This window comes from Chiloscyllium plagiosum, unplaced genomic scaffold (genome assembly GCF_037043375.1).
Source record: "Chiloscyllium plagiosum isolate Xiang-an unplaced genomic scaffold, Cpla_swu_hap1 HiC_scaffold_22, whole genome shotgun sequence".
Classification (NCBI taxonomy): Eukaryota; Metazoa; Chordata; class Chondrichthyes; order Orectolobiformes; family Hemiscylliidae; genus Chiloscyllium; species Chiloscyllium plagiosum.
In genome coordinates, this window is record NW_028270160.1 from 27183094 (window position 1) to 27199015 (window position 15922).

At 42.2% G+C, this 15922-nt stretch overlaps 1 protein-coding gene across 1 annotated transcript in view; it reads left to right on the top strand.

Annotated features, from left to right (window-relative positions):
* gucy2g (guanylate cyclase 2g) overlaps positions 1 to 5837 on the top strand; it is a 72196-nt gene extending 66359 nt beyond the window's left edge. The window contains exons 23-26 of the mRNA XM_087999262.1: positions 597 to 688; positions 2842 to 2949; positions 3072 to 3117; positions 5421 to 5837. Coding sequence (XP_087855388.1) covers positions 597 to 688; positions 2842 to 2949; positions 3072 to 3117; positions 5421 to 5428 — 254 coding nt within the window. The 3' untranslated portion in view covers positions 5429 to 5837. The remainder of the gene's footprint in view (positions 1 to 596; positions 689 to 2841; positions 2950 to 3071; positions 3118 to 5420) is intronic.
* The last annotated feature ends 10085 nt before the right edge of the window (positions 5838 to 15922 follow it).

A 15922-nucleotide genomic window follows, 5' to 3' on the forward strand; every position in this document is an offset into this window, starting at 1 on the left:
TTTGGCAATAACTTTTCCAAAGCACTTGGTCCTAGGAGGAAGAAGTGAGTTTGTGTAACTGAGTGACTGTACAAGAGGGAGTGTGATTGTGAGATCAGTGAGTCTGCATGGGATAGAGAGGAGATATGAGATAGGACATCTATGAGAGGGAGGGAGTCTGTGAGAAGCAGAGACAGAGACAGTCTGAGTGTGCACAGGTATACATGTGTGTGGGCATGTGCAAAAGTGAGAACCCTGTGACTAGGTGTGAGCTTCCTCTTACCCTCAACAAAACCTACATACAAAGAAGCTCAACAAAGAAGGAAACACAGGCTGGAAGGCAACCCGAGACAGACTTCCATATGAATTCCATTAAGTTAGCTCAGAGTGAGGTGAATGCAAGGTAGTGATCACTAAATTCAACTCCTTAGTTTAATTCCAGTTCCCATCCCTTCTCTGGTCATGACTTAGGGCCTTGTCTCTTGGGCTGTGTTTCAGAAGTGAAAAGATATAAAAGGTTTTATTGGTTAGCTCTACTGCTTGGTTCTTTTTGTAGTCATTTTCCTGCTCCTATTTCTTATACACTTATACTATATTCATCTTTTTTTGATATTTAGCTTTGACAATACACATATCAGAGAGCACTGCTGAAGCACTGAGGGCACTGGGAGGATACGATGTTGTAAAGAGAGGGACAATTAAAGTGAAGGTAGGTAACCAAACTGTGAACATAAATTAATAGTTAGGACTTCCTTTTAGTTTCTTTCCCTATAGAAATGGTTTTTTGAAAACACTTGTTTGAAAGTAATACATTTGACATCTGCACTTAACAAGTTGGCAAATGAATTAAGTTGCCATTTCTATATACTCTGCAATTCAATTTTATGAAATATATTCAGAGATCTTCTCTGGGAATGTTGCTAGTGCCTTAATATAAGTAATATCCGAAGTGGCCTATTGGTCCTTAGGTAAAATTTAAAAATCTACTGTGACCCACAATACCTTTGTTTGTCTTTAATGAGCATGGTTTGTAGTTATGTTAAAGACAATCTGAAGCTTCCTCAGTGTGAAACATCTCCTTCAGAATAATCTGCCAAAATTGGACACTTCAGGTTTTGTAACAAAACATTTTTTTGTCATCATACAACAAAACATCTATCATTGAAAAAGCCATGCAACTTACCTACAACTTGTATTGAGAATTTCAAGTTTAAGGTAGCCTTTAATATACTCTAAAATAATCAAAGCTGGGCTGAGGTGGATTTGCTGAGTGCGATTATCCCTTCCCTCGAGGTGATGAGGAAGCTATCAAGAAGGGCAAATGGACAAGTTGGCTCCAGATAAGTAGTTGCCCCCCCTTCTCACCATTTCAACAATTAAGCATTGAGTAGGAAGGTATATGGATGCCTTTCGCATCTTAATACTAATTAAGGCCATTAATTAGAAAATAGTTGGTTTTCTATCAGAGAAAAATACCTTACCTTCTGGTATGGAGTTGGGATACTCTATTTCCACCTGTCTTGGTCATTCAGAGGCAGGGATAGGGAGCCAAGAGGATGAACACTGAAGGCTACCCCTACCCTTGCGCCAAATCCCTAATACCCCTCTTCCCCATGAGTCCAAAAAAGAACATCCTTAACTTCTCACCAATTAAGCCACTAAATTGGCCTTTATGGCAATTCTATCGGACTTGGTGACTGCAAACCTCAGATACTTTGGCAACTTCTGGTGGGCCAGGATTTCATTATTGAGGCTTATGATTCACTGAAGAGTTCACTAGTCAGCTTTGAAGGTGTAGGTTTGGAGCTTGATTTCAAACTTTCTCATTGGTGGGGCAGAGAGTCAGATACCCTCCCCCATACTTAACACACGGAACCCTAACTCTCAGCTGCTCTCTCTGACTTCCCCTCCATTCCTGAAACAAAATTCATGATGACTCTTTTAGTTTGCAATTTGTTGTTGATATAATTTAAGGAGCATAAATAAGCCACAGTTAAGGGGTTTGCTATTTGAGTACAAGTGGATCTGTCTAGATTTACTATTGTACCCACACAAAACTTATGTAATTGTACTCAACTTTAATACAAGACCTAAAATAATTATTTTAAAATTTCTTCCAAATATTTAAGAACAGTTTTTTCAATGTCATCCTTCCTCCACTAAGCATCTGAGGGGTACTGTATCAAATTTCCTAGTCCAGATTATTAGCATGTTAGTTTCTGATGGAAGGTGGAAGCAAGGGACTTGCTGGCACTCCTAGCAACTAGACTTGACTTTTCTCCTTGAAGGTTATGAAAATAACCTTACCCATAACCATCTCCATCTTCATGCTTCTCATAAGCCATGCTGATCTCAATGATCTTCCAGCCTAGGCTGACTCCAGATTAGAGTTTGGAACATCTCCTTCTGGGTGCTGCCTTTACTTTTGGATGTTTTGTGGCTCAGTATATTGGGAAATGAGGTAGGAGACTGGAAAATGCTTGCTTTCATTTCACTTCAGTGCACAATGATTGGTGTAGGCACAAGCTCAGGTTTATTCAATCAAGGATGAATCCTGGGACAATGTCATGGGAATGGTGACCTGGTGAACTAAATCTCCACTCCCTTTTCCTCTTTCCTGTGTCTGAACCCTGAGCATTCTTCAGACACAAAGAAAAGTATCCCCTTGCTCTGGTTTCCTTCAATTTAAAAACATGGAAGTTATACATTAAAGAAAAATACTTTTTTAAGGCAAAGTCTTCACACTTACTGTTTGGCACACCGAACCTTTGGTATAAGAAAATGTAATTTACTTTAGAAACAAAACAATTGAATATTTCAATATGTACCATCAAAAATATGACCCGCTTGTATTTTTCATAGGGAAAAGGTATTCAAGCAACATATTGGCTAAGAAACAAAGAAGGATTCAACAAGCCTTTACCAACATTAAATTGCAACATGGGAGAAGAGTTTAAGGACACAATGGAGGTAGGAATGGATTAGCTGGATGTAAAGTATGTCTAAAAAGGTACCAAAAAGCTGCTAAATATTTCTGGTGTGACAGTACTGTGCCTTTAAGAGGGATTAATTCTGTGCTGTTTCTCTTGCAGAGTGATGTTGACAGTGGTGATGGAATGTCTGCTTCTGAAGCAATGGGTAAACAGCTATGAGCTCCCTGAGTGTATCTTTGTAATTAGACAAAAGACTCAGGAGTTGGTGGACTCAGGCTCGTACAGTTTTAGTTTTGCTTTCAGTTAGGTTGAGAGCTGACTGTTGAAGCTGATAGGTACGGCTCTCTCTCTGTACTGCAACAAAAAGCTTGAGTTCTCTCTCTGCTGTTCAGTTGTTTCTTTAGTGTTCCTTTCTCCTTGATTGGCAGATAGCATAAGAGAAAAATCTGTCTTGCTAAATTTGTCTTTGCCAAGGATATGTTTATGGGTGCTGCCATATTGGAACAGTTAATGATTGATAGTTAAGTCATATATACTATTTTGTTAAGTATTTCAATAGAGATAATGTTATGCCAGAGTGTGGTGCTGGAAAAGCACAGCAGGTCAGGCAGCATCCAAGGAGCAGGAGAATTGATGTTTTGGGCATAAGCCCTTCATTCCTGATGAAGGACTAATGCCCGAAAAGTCGATTTTTCTGTTCCTCGGATGCTGCCTGTCCTGCTGTGCTTTTCCAGGACCACACTCTCGGCTCTGATCTCCAGCATCTGCAATGCTCACTTTCTCTAGTATAAAGTGATGCCACTTTTTTCTTGTTTGTGTTTTAACTGTGTTATAAGAATAAAGTGTGTTTGGCTTAAAGCCTAGCAGTGGACTAATCAAATCACATCAGGAATACAACTCCTTAAACTTGCCTTTAAATAAGATATAAGTTAAGGTATAGGCTTTTTCCTTGATATATTTTGAGCGGGTTTGTCTGGTCCATAACACTAGACCAAAAAGACAGACTCCCCTCTTAAGCAGCAGTAGAATATTTATTCTAAAAGAAAGGATAATTTTTCTTACACAATCTCCAAATGTCCTAAAGCATTTTTTGCAGCCAATGAATTGCTTTTAAGAAGCACTGTCACTGTATAATGTAGAAAATAAAATGCCATGAACTTTTGTGTGAGCAAAGAGGTTGCTATATTGATAGGCAACCAACATGCATTTAAAAGTCACTTGGGCATTCACACCTCAGCTTATTAGCATTCACAACAGCCTCATTGCAGCCAGCTTAATATCAAGTCATCTTAAAACTGCTTCATAAATTATCTGGTGCATTCATCAGTGTTGTTTAATTGATCCTAAATGGAAGATTTCCCTTTATCCAAATAGTACATAATGAATGTGCTTTAGTTATTTTAATCTTCTTGGCAGATAAAGGCAGGCTCCTTCAAGAAAACACATTTCCCAATCTCTTCCACATCTTTCTTAAACCACTCAATCCCTTTACCTGTTCCTTTCTTCCCTTTTTCCTATCTCTCATTCATTCCCCACCAATCCCAACTACAACCATCCCTTTATCGAGATAACTGTCCAGCAGCAACGACATAGCCTGCAGCCCACAACTTAAATTTTGAAATAATCTAGTTCCATGTTCCATTCCCAATTTTCAAGGTGTCTTCATCACACCAGAAATATTCAAACAAGCTAATTTTGTGTTGTCAGCTGAGTCCTCTTCTTTGTGTACATATGCCCAGAACACTTGAACAACATTGGCACAGGTTGCACTGCCCAGGTTCTGTAATACTGACCCCATTGTTAGGAACAATAACAGACAAAGGAACCATCTCTCAACATCCAGTCTTGTATACTTTGCAATTGAGACCACCAAGTCCTCCTTAGCATTCTGTCCTTTTCTGGTATCAAACATGCATTGCCTCTTTGCACAAAGAACAGGTTAAATGCTCATATCCCTAACACCAATCAATTCTCTTGTGCGGGAAACATCCAGATCATACTTCTTCAGGTGCAAGCTTCTTTTCAAATCACCTGACTATCACCAAACTTCAGCTCTTTCTCGCCTTTCAACGCCCTTTGTCTGATGGCTTCTTCTTACAAATCCTGAAATAATTTTCTGTCTATGGCATTTTAACCCATTTAGTGTCATTGAGGATGTTTGTCTTGCTTCTCAAAATGAGACTTCCTTCCCTCATTATCACCCCCTCTTATGGTCTAACGAGACATTGCAAGCACAATTTGATTTGTCCAACTCAGAAGCCTCTCACTTCAGTCATTCAGAATAGTGGTTTACTATGGAGGTCAGCTTTGCTATATTTCAGCAGCTGAAAGTCCTGCTTTTCCTCAGCTTTCTAGCTTGTATGATTTATATCTGAACAGCGTGACAGTGATGTTATATAACACACAATATATCAATGAATCATTATTTGCTCCTATTCTGTAGTAATTTGGTAATATTGAAATTCTAACCTACTGTGACCATGTTTCAAATTTTACCATCCCATGTAGATGTTTGAGAAGGATGATGCAGAACAAGCAACATTTGTCCCAATGCAGGTAGCAGGGAATTCTACATCAGATCCTCCAGAAGATAAAGGTACAAGGCCTCTTGGATGCAGTTTTGAGAAAAATAAAACCTTCTGATTAGCACAAGGCGCTCTCAAAGATGCAAAGAACACAAATATGTTAAAAACAGATGATCAGAATTCTAAGAAGTCAATTTTAGAGTACTTCACATTTAATTCATTGATAACGGTGCAACAATTATTATCTCAAAGAGTAATGGCTTAGAAAAATATATTTACCAGAAATTTATAATAATAAGCATTATATTGTTATGATCCCAGACCAGGCCATCAAAGTTATGTTCTAATTGGGCTAGGGAACAGTACCCTTTTTTTACAATGTGGAGATGCCAATGTTGGACTGGGATGGAAAAGCTCAGAAGTCACACAACACAAGGTTATGTCCAACAGGTTTATTTGAAATCACAAGCTTTCAGAGCACTACTTCAGACTTCATCTGATGAAGGAGCAGCCCTCCAAAAGCTTGTGATTTCAAATAAACCTGTTGGACGATAACCTGGTGTCATGTGACTTCTGACCTTTTTGAAAGGAGACAAAGTGAGATTCCAGTCACCCACTGAGAGAATAAATCCCTGAAATTTTCTGGTTTTGGAAAATAAAACTTATTATACACGGTTAGAAAAATGAAACAATTTACAATATTAATACAATTTATATTCTGTCTTCTTGAATTAAAACAAAATGTAAATATTGGTAACAGACAAACAGTGATCAAACATCACCTCAAAACACATTAAATAGCAAACCTGTAAGTTACTTTTAAACCTGTAAGAAACCTTTCAATTACTGTATTTTACCAGGAAAGAAGCTGAAACTTTGTTTTGTTATTTTCATAAAAATGATAAAGGACTTATAGTTTACTGGCCTTGACCTTTAAGTGGAAATAAGCTAAATCTACCTTCTGGTTACTTAAACTGGAGATCTTTACTCACGTAAATATTGTGGTTGGTCATCTGATTGCTGTACAATCTAGTGCTGTCGCACCTTCAGTCTTGACAATAAAAGGGTATTATGTTATTGAGCAGTTATTTTCATAGAATTCTTACAGTACTGAAAGAGACCATTTGACCCATCAAGTCTGCACCAATCCTCTGAAGAGCATCCCACCCAGATCCAGCCCCAAACCTTATTCTTATAATGCTGCATTTACCATGGCTAATCGATTTAGCTTACACCTCATGGGGCAATTTTTAGCATAGCCAATGCTCCTAACTTGCAAATCTTTGGACCAAGGGAGAAAACCAGAGCAAGCTCAACACAGACAGTTACCCAAGGCTAGGATTGAACTCAGAACCCTAGCACTGTGACACAATAGTGCTAACCAATAAACCACCATGCAACCCTAGTGGTTAGCACATTGATATAACCATGATGTGCTGTCGCATGATACACTAATGATCTGTCACTATCATACTGTGACACTTATGTTAGCCCCCAGAAAATAAATGTGATGTGGATCTCACAGTATTGAAGAATTCAATGAACGTTTATTATAGCACCTGGTATTTACAGTGTGCTTCACTCAGAATGTCATGCTCCAAAAGAACAGAGCTCAATAAGATGGAGACTGGAAGATTTATGTCATAAATTCACATGCCATAATAAGGTGATGAAAACATGAGTATGTCCCTTTAAGGTATATCATATATCATTTGTAAGACATAATACAAACAGAGCATAAAAGTGATCAGTCAGAGAGATTTAGAACAGAATGGTAAACAAGCAGCAGAGTTTCAGATGAAATACAACTTATGGATCGGGATAGATTGAAGGTCATCCTAGAGGACTTTATAATGGACTGGAACTGACACAGACAGGAATGAAGGTTTTTAAAGTTGACTGGCTAGGATAGAAGCAGCCAGCCTTTGGGATGAAGAAGGTATAAGGTTGAAAGTTCATCTTAGGATCTCCTAGAATACTGAGGGTTGAGAATAGTTTGGTTCACCCTAAGATAGTGGCTGAGAGGACAAGAAAAAGGTTTTTGTCTTCTTAATGCTATACTGGGAAAAAAAACTCCCATAAAGCTGGATGAAAATGCACCCACATGCTGTTAAATGAAGAGTCATCTACACGGAAACATTAGTTTGCTCTATCTCCATGGATGCTGTCTGACCTGCACTGATCTCCAGCATTTGTGGTTTTCTGTTAACTCACTTGTCTAACAATGCAGGACCACACAGAAGTGTCACCTCAGATTACACACTCAAATCCTTGTGTGTGTTTGAACTTTTTGTTGAAGAGGCAAAAGATTATAGATAAATGGAAATTAGTGATTGTAACAGCTGCCTTATTTGTTTATTATAGATAGGCACTCGCTGTCATTTACATGAACTTGCATATATTCTACACTGTTACACTGATCATAGAACAGGGGAAGCAATATCAAAACGTGTTTGAAGTTTGTAATAGGTGATTGAGTTATTTGACAATTTTGCTTTACTTGTTGACAATTTGCACAATAAATTACATGTAAATATACTAGTTCCTGCAAAATATCACTATATCTTCATTTGATAAATTCACTTACACCAAACAATGAAGTATATTTATTCAATACCTAACTAGGAGTCATGATTCTAAAATGTGTGCTCACTGATAACTCTATTTGATAAATTAATGTTCCATTAGATCTAGTACATTCACTAATTAAATTTGATGATACCGTGTGTTCTTTATACCGATATACGTTTAGTCACAATCCACAACTACTGTCTCTCAGGCGTTTTGTTAAAATAACAAAATCAGATTATTAAAAATGTTAATAGCCTGGTACAGTAATTAAATGAACTTATCATGCCACAACAAGTGTCTCAGATTGACAGTCAAGCCAAACTTTAGACATTTCATTGAGTCTTGGAATTAGGAAAAACTGGAGCTGCAGCCTGATTTCTTCAACTCTAGAGGATATTGCACTGCCACCTATTGAGCATCTACATGAAAAAAACAAGTTTAGTACTTCAGCGTGATTTTGTGGTTAAATCTTTTTTCTAAAAGGCCTCAATTTCTGTAGGTAGAGATCAATCAACTTCAGGACCATCCAAAACAGCAGTCTAAACAAAAGCAGAACTTACTGGGAAAGCTCAGCAAGTCTAGCAACATCTGTGGGGAGAAATCAGAGTAAACACTTCATGTCCAGTGACCCTTCCTCAGAACTGATGGCACCTAGGAAAATGTCGGTTTCTATGCAGAAGATAGGGTGGGGAGAGAGGGTAAGGAGTAAATGATAGGTGGGGATAGAGTCCAAAGACAGAGAAGAACAGTTGGACAGACAAAGAGGTAAATAATGATCTGTCTGGGAGGGTGAATAGCTGTTAATGGAGACTGTAAGTGGCGAACAATACGTAGAGTGTAATGGCAGACTGAGAGGTAACAAGGCCTGGTGTGTGGGTTTTGGTGGGGGGCGGGGGTGCTAGGACATGGGGGGAGTTCAGAGTTCAGGCCCTAAAATTATTGAACTCGATATTGAGTCCAGAGAGCTGCAGGGTCCTCAAGTGGAAAATGAGGTGCTACTCTTCCAGCTTGCACTGAGCTTCACTGGAACACAAAAGCAAGCCTGAGACAGAGATGTTGGCCAGAGAACAGGGTCATGTGTTAAAGTGACAGGCAACTGGAAGCTCAGGGTCTTTGGTGCAGGCAGAATGTAAATGAAGTGGTCACCCAGTCTGAGTTTCATTTCCCCATTGTAGTGGAGACCGCATTGTGAGCAGTGGATGCAGAAGACGAGATTGTGTGAAGTTCAGGTGAAGTGCTGCTTCATCAGGAAGGCATGTTGGACCCTTGGATTCTGGCGGTAAATGGGCAGACGTTACACCTTCAGCAGTTGCAGGCGAAGATGCTGTGGGGCTGTAGGGGTGTGTTGGGAGTGAAGAAAAAATGGACCAGGGCATCCTGGAGAGAACAGTCCCTGCGGAAGGTGGATAAGGGAGGGGAGGGGAATGTGTGTCACTATGTGGGGAAGGGTGGAAATGGCGCCTGATGATCTTCTGGATGTGGATGCTGTTGGGATGTTAGGTAAGGACAAGGGCAACCCTATCGCTGTTTCAGGAGGGAAGAAAGGAGGTGAGGGGGGAAGTGTAGGAGATGGGTCATATCCAGTTGAGGGCCCTGTCAACAATGGTCTTGGAGAATCCTCGTTAAGGAAGAAGGTGGACATTTTGGAGGCTCCCTTGTTGAAGTTGGCCTCACCAGCACGTATGTGACAGAATGAAAGAACTAGGAGAATGGAATGGAGTCTTTACAAGAAGTAGAGTGCAAGAATGTATATTTCAGGTAGCTGTGGGAGTCAGTGGGTTTACAGTGGTTATTAGTGGCCAGTCTATCCCCAAAAATGGAAATGGAAATAGAGATGTCAAGGAAGGGAAGGGAAGAGTCAGAGATACACCAGGTGAAAGTAAGGGTTGGGTGGAAATTAGAAGCAATGATGGACTTTACCAATTCCAAACAAGAGAGGGAAGAGCACTGATGATACCATCGATATATCGGAGAAAGAGTTATGGGTAGGGGTCATCTATTAGCAGTCCATTAAGTTTCTATTCAATTATAAAGTGGAACTGGATTTAACTTTGTTCAGCTGGTGGTTTGTTCCCGGGGTTAAAAAATTTTGAATCAAAGCCCCAAGCCACCACAAGATCACAATCGAGACTGTTAGGTGAAGGAATAAGAGCACGTTGAAAGAGATGCTAAACTAAGGTCCACTCTCTCTATTCATGTGGATATTGAAGATTGTATAATAGTCTTTAAAGAAATGCGTGGAATTGTTCCACTGTCTGATCAAAGTTTGATCTGGTCTGGGCTCCCACATCATCACCACCTGAACATTATAAGTAATCACTTGGTTCCTTACTATTTGTGGAATCATGTTATATACAAATTAACAATCACAAATCAGTTGTGAACACAGGTCAAAAAATGCTGCAGAACTTTTCTTAGAAGTGTGCTGATGTATAACATAAATTCAATCTTTTTTAACTTTGAAATATTTAAAACTGTTTGGGAGTGGAGATCCAAGATGGCAGTGAACTGTTAAGACTGCTCTGCTAGGGCTCCACATCAAAACCCAAGTAAGGTGGGTTTTCATCCCCCCTCTCCCCCCCAACTAAGAAAAGTCTGTTAAAATAGCATAAAAAGTGTCTAGAACATTTTAAACTCGGAAAATGAAGTCTAATAAAGGAAAGGTAGCCAAAGGATTGCAGCCAGCAGGTCATTCCCCTCGAGTGTGGGAGGCACTCGTGGCCCCGGCCCAGACTCCCAAGGCAGCGCCTTTGAACCTGCGAGACCAACAGAATCGAACACACTCCGAGAGAGAATCGACTCGGTGCTGGAACTGTTCTCGGCCATGCTAAAAAAGCATGAACAGCAGATCCAAGCGTTGGGTTGAGGCGGTCGAACAAAAGACTGTGGCATTGGAGACTGATGTGGAGAATCTGGACAGATGGATCTGAACACTGGAAGACCAGGTTCGGACTCTGTTGGATCAGGTCGACGACCTCGAAAATCGAGGTCAGAGGAAAAACCTACGAGTTGTCAGGCTCCCAGAGCGTGAGAAAGGTGAGAGCTTGGTCCACTTCCTGGAACAGTGGCACGTGCAGCTCCTGTGGCTGGAGGTTGAGTTGGGCCGGGTATATGTGGAGCAGGCTCACCGGATTGCGATGCGCAGGTCTGAGTCAGATCAGCACCCCAGCCTGGTCCTAACGCGACTCCAGGACTATAAAGAGGAGCAGCTGATAATGGAAGCCTCCAGAAGACTGGGAAGAGATTCACAGCACCTGGTACACAAAGGGTCGAAAACTTTGTTTTTTTCAGGTCTTTTCTGGAGCCATAATCAAGAAGAAGAAATCCTTCGATGAGATCAAGAAGAAATTGAGAGATTTGAATATCCAAAATTCTTTGAGGTACCCGACAGTACTGCACTTTAATCATGGAGGGTCTGTTTATAACCTTTTGAACTCGTTAAAATAAGTGATCCGGGTTGGGTGGAACAGAATTGAAAAGTGTGGTGCTGGAAAAACACAGCAAGCCAGGCAGCATCCGAGGAGCAGGAGAATTGACGTTTCGGGCATAAGCCCTTCTTCAGGAATGAGGCTGGTGTGCCAAGCGGGCTGAGATAAAAGGTAGGGGGGAGGGAATTTGGGGGAGGGGCGCTGGGAATACAATAGGTGGAAGGAGGTGAGGGTGAGGGTGATAGGCCAGAGAGGGGTTGGGGGCGGAGAGGTCAGGAAGAAGATTGCAGGTCAAGAGGGCGGTGCTGAATCCGGGGGTTGGGACTGAGATAAGGTGGAGGGAGGGGGAAATGAGGAAGCTGGAGAAATCTCCATTCATCCCGTGTGGTTGGAGGGTTCCTAGGCGGAAGATGAGGCGCTCTTCCTCCAGGCGTCGTGTGGCCAGGGTCTGGCGATGGAGGAGGCCAAGGACCTGCATGTCCTTGGTGGAGTGGGAGGGGGAGTTAAAGTGTTCAGCCACGGGGCAGTTAGGTTGGTTGGTGTCAGTGTCCCAGAGGTGTTCCCTGAAACATTCCGCAAGTAGGTGGCCTGTCTCCCCAATGTAGAGGAGACAACATCGGGGGCAGCAGATACAGTAAATGATGTGTGTGGAGGTGCAGGTGAATTTGCAATGGATATGGAAGGATCCATTGGGGCCTTGGAGAGAGGTGTGGGCGCAAGTTTTGCACTTCTTGCGGTTGCAGGGGAAGGTGCCGGGAGTGGAGGTTGGGTTGGTGGGGGGTGTGGACCTGACGAGGGAGTCGAGGAGGGAGTGGTCCCTCCAGAACGCTGATAGGGGTGGGGAGGGAAATATATCCCTGGTGGTGGGGTCTGTTTGGAGGTGGCGGAAATGACGGAAGATGATACGATGTATCTGGAGGTTGGTGGGGTGGAAGGTGAGGACCAGTGGGGTTCTGTCCTGGTGGCGATTGGAAGGGCAGGGTTCAAGGGTGGAGGTGCGAGAAGTGGAGGAGATGTGGTGGAGAGCATCGTCGACTACGTTGGAGGGGAAATTGCGGTCTTTGAAGAAGGAGGCCATTTGGGTTGTTCGGTAGTGGAATTGGTCCTCCTGGGAGCAAATACGGCGGAGGCGAAGGAATTGGGAATATGGGATAGCGATTTTCAACACTTTTCAACTTTGGTCTCCAGCATCTGCAGTCCTCACTTTCTCCTGGGTGGAACAGAAACAAAGACAATTATGGCAATGGTGAGGATTTTTTTATGGCAGACAAATGAGGTTGATGTATGGAGGGGACAGGGTGAGTGCATACTGTTAACTCCCATGTGTGTAAATAACAGGTTTTTTTTGTTTTGGTGTTGCTTGGGTCTGAGGTGCTGGAAGGATTGTAAGGTTGTAAGGTTTAGGACAAATGGCCCCTATGGGTTAGGGTGGAAATCTCCAGCGGTTTGTTGTTTATATGTTTGTTTGGTTAAGTGTAGTGGTTGGTTGTTTAATTCTAGTAACATTTGTAGGAATAGTTTTTAGGTCTTATAAATTCTGTGGTTTTTCCACTTGGTGCACCATGAATAAGCTTCTTCTTCTCAGGGGCTGCGGGCTTCTGTGGGCAGTCATGGCTAGTGGTTCATTTGGATGGTGCACCTGGAGCATAAAAGGGAGCCACGCTGCGATTAAAAGAAAGAGGATGCTCTTAAACCTTAGAAAGGAAAGGGTTGACATCGCTCTGCTGCAGGAAGCACACTTAACTGACAGGGAACATGTGAAGTTGCAGCAGGGAGGATTTGGTAGGATATCTTCTCCTCTTTCAACTCCAAAAGTAGAGGCGTGGCTATACTAATACAAAGGAACCTCCCATTCCAGATAGTAGAACAAATCAAGGATGAATTCGGTTCATCATTTTCAAGGCCTTAATGCACAGGGAAGAGTATTGCATCCTGAATGTCTATTGTCCCTTGGTGCACCCCCTTAAATTCTTAATTGATGTAATTTCTAAATTAATGGCTCTTGGGATGCACCATACGATTATAGGAGGAGACTTTAACTATCTCATGGACCCCAAGGGAGATAGGATGCCATGGGGTCTCTCAGGTATCTCCCTGCAATCTAAACAGCTAGAGGACTTGTGTGAGGAGTTGGCATTGGTGGATATGTGGAGATATCTCCACCCTAATGGTAGGAATTCTATCTTTTACTCAAACCCACATAAATGGCACATGAGAACTGATGTGTTCCTTGCTCCACCAGTCTGTTTGGATTTGGTGTTGTCCTGCAGGATAGGGAATATAGCTATCTCAGACCATGCGGCAATGTACTTGGATGTCAAGATTAAGGATAATGGAATAGACACGTGACACTGGATCATGGACCTGTTCCTTTTGAAGGATAGTAAATTTATAGAGTACTTCAAAAAGGAGTTTGGGACCTTCTGGGATATCAATTCGGTTACGGGCTAGTAATCAGTCGGTGCTTTGGGAGACCGCCAAGGCATTCTGAAGGGGTTTGATTATCTCATATTCAGCAACCAGGAAAAGGCTGAGAGGGGAGCAGCAACAGATGCTCGAGGCCCGGCTAAAAGCAGCCGAGTCGGCATACAACGACAGACCATCTGTGGTCAATCTGCAGAGAGTCACAGTTCTCTGGGCTGCTCTGAATTCAGTGCTTATGCAGGCGGCGAAGAGAGAGGTCTCCTTTGCAAAGGACAAACAGGGATAAGCCAGGTAGATAGCTGGCTTATCTGGCTAAGAAGAAAAATGCTCCGCAGTCCATTGTGTCCATTGCGGAGAGAACTGGAACTATCACTCACGAGTCGAAAAAGATTAATGTCATATTTCAGAAATTTTATGCAGAGTTATACTGGTCAGAGGGCTGTAAGGTTGGGGTAGCAAGAATAGAATCTTTTTTCAAGAACCTGGACCTCCCCGGCATAACTGCAGAGCAAGCCTCCCTTTTAAATGTGCCCTTAACAACACAGAAGGTGCAAGAGGCAATAAGACAACTCCAAAGTGGCAAAGCACCTGGCCCAGACGGGTTTCCGAGTGAGTTATACAAAGAGTTCATAAACATGTTGGCTCAGCCAATCCTTGGAATGTATAATCACTCATATAACCCGCCTCAGGCGACTGACTGTGTGGAGTTTGCACGTTCTCCCCGTGTCTGCGTGGGTTTCCTCTGGGTGCTCCAGTTTCCTCCCACAGTCCAAAGATGTGCAGGTCAGGTGAATTGGCCATGCTAAATTGCCCGTAGTGTTAGGTAAGGGGTAAATGTAGGGGTATGGGTGGGTAATGTTTCGGCGGGTCGATGTGGACTTGTTGGGCCGAAAGGCCTGTTTCCACGCTGTAATGTAATGTAATCTAACCAGGACTGCCTTCCACCCTCTTTAGGGAGGCCAATATCTCCCTTATTTTAAAGAAAGGAAAAGAACCTGAGGACTGTGCCTCATATAGACCTCCCTTGTCGGTGAATGTAGATTTTAAAATCCTGTCAAAGATGCTGGACCTGAGATTGGAAAAGGTACTACCCACTATTATAGAAGAAGGCCAGATATGCTTCATTAAGGGCCGTAGCTCTTCCAATCACATTAGGAGGGTGTTCAATTAGCAAGTATGCCAGCAGAGGTTGATTCCGGGTTTGGTGGTCTCCTTGGACATGGAAAAGGCGTTTGATCAGGTCGAGTGGCTGTATCTTTTTGGAGTCCTAGAACACTTTAGGTCTTGGGGGGCTTTCGCTAAGTGGGTGGCAGTGCTATATAGTGATCCCAAGGCAGCAGTTCTTACGAACGGTGTTGTCGGATAATTTTAGTGTTGAGAGAGGCAGCCGACAAGAGTGCCCTCTCTTGCAGCTATTATTACCTTAGTAATTGAACCATTGGTAGAGGCCATTCGGAAAGATCCTGAAATAGTGGCTCCAAAGGTAGGAATGAGAGAGCACAAAATTACTCCCTATGCTGATGATGTAGTCCTATTTTTGGGTAATCTGGAAAAGTTCGTACCCTGAGTAATTCAAAAAATTAAACTATTCGGCATCTTTTAGGGATATAGAATAAACTTTATAAAGTTGGAAGCTATGCCCATGGGGGACTTGGTGGGAGTGCCTGACCTGGAGGATGGAATACAGTTTCCATTTCGATGGTCGCAAAAAGGTTTTCTTTATCTGGGTATTTTTATTACCCCTGTTTTCCATTAGCTGTACAGAGCTAATTTCATGCAATTGTTTGATAGGATAAGACAGGATCTGCAGCGGTGGGAGGGATTACCAATGTTTTGGTTAGGCCAACTAGCCTTGACTAAAATGAATGTTCTTCCTTGGCTACTGTATCCTACAAGTGGGCTCCTGCTGTTGCTGTCCAGACAGGTGTGGCGCAGGCTAAATGACTGACTTGGGTCCTTCATTTGGTGTCGTTGATGCCCTCTCATTAAATTTATTAAGTTGCAACTCCCACAACATATGGGGAGGGTTGAGGGGGTGGAGTGGGGTGTGTATCTCCCAGAA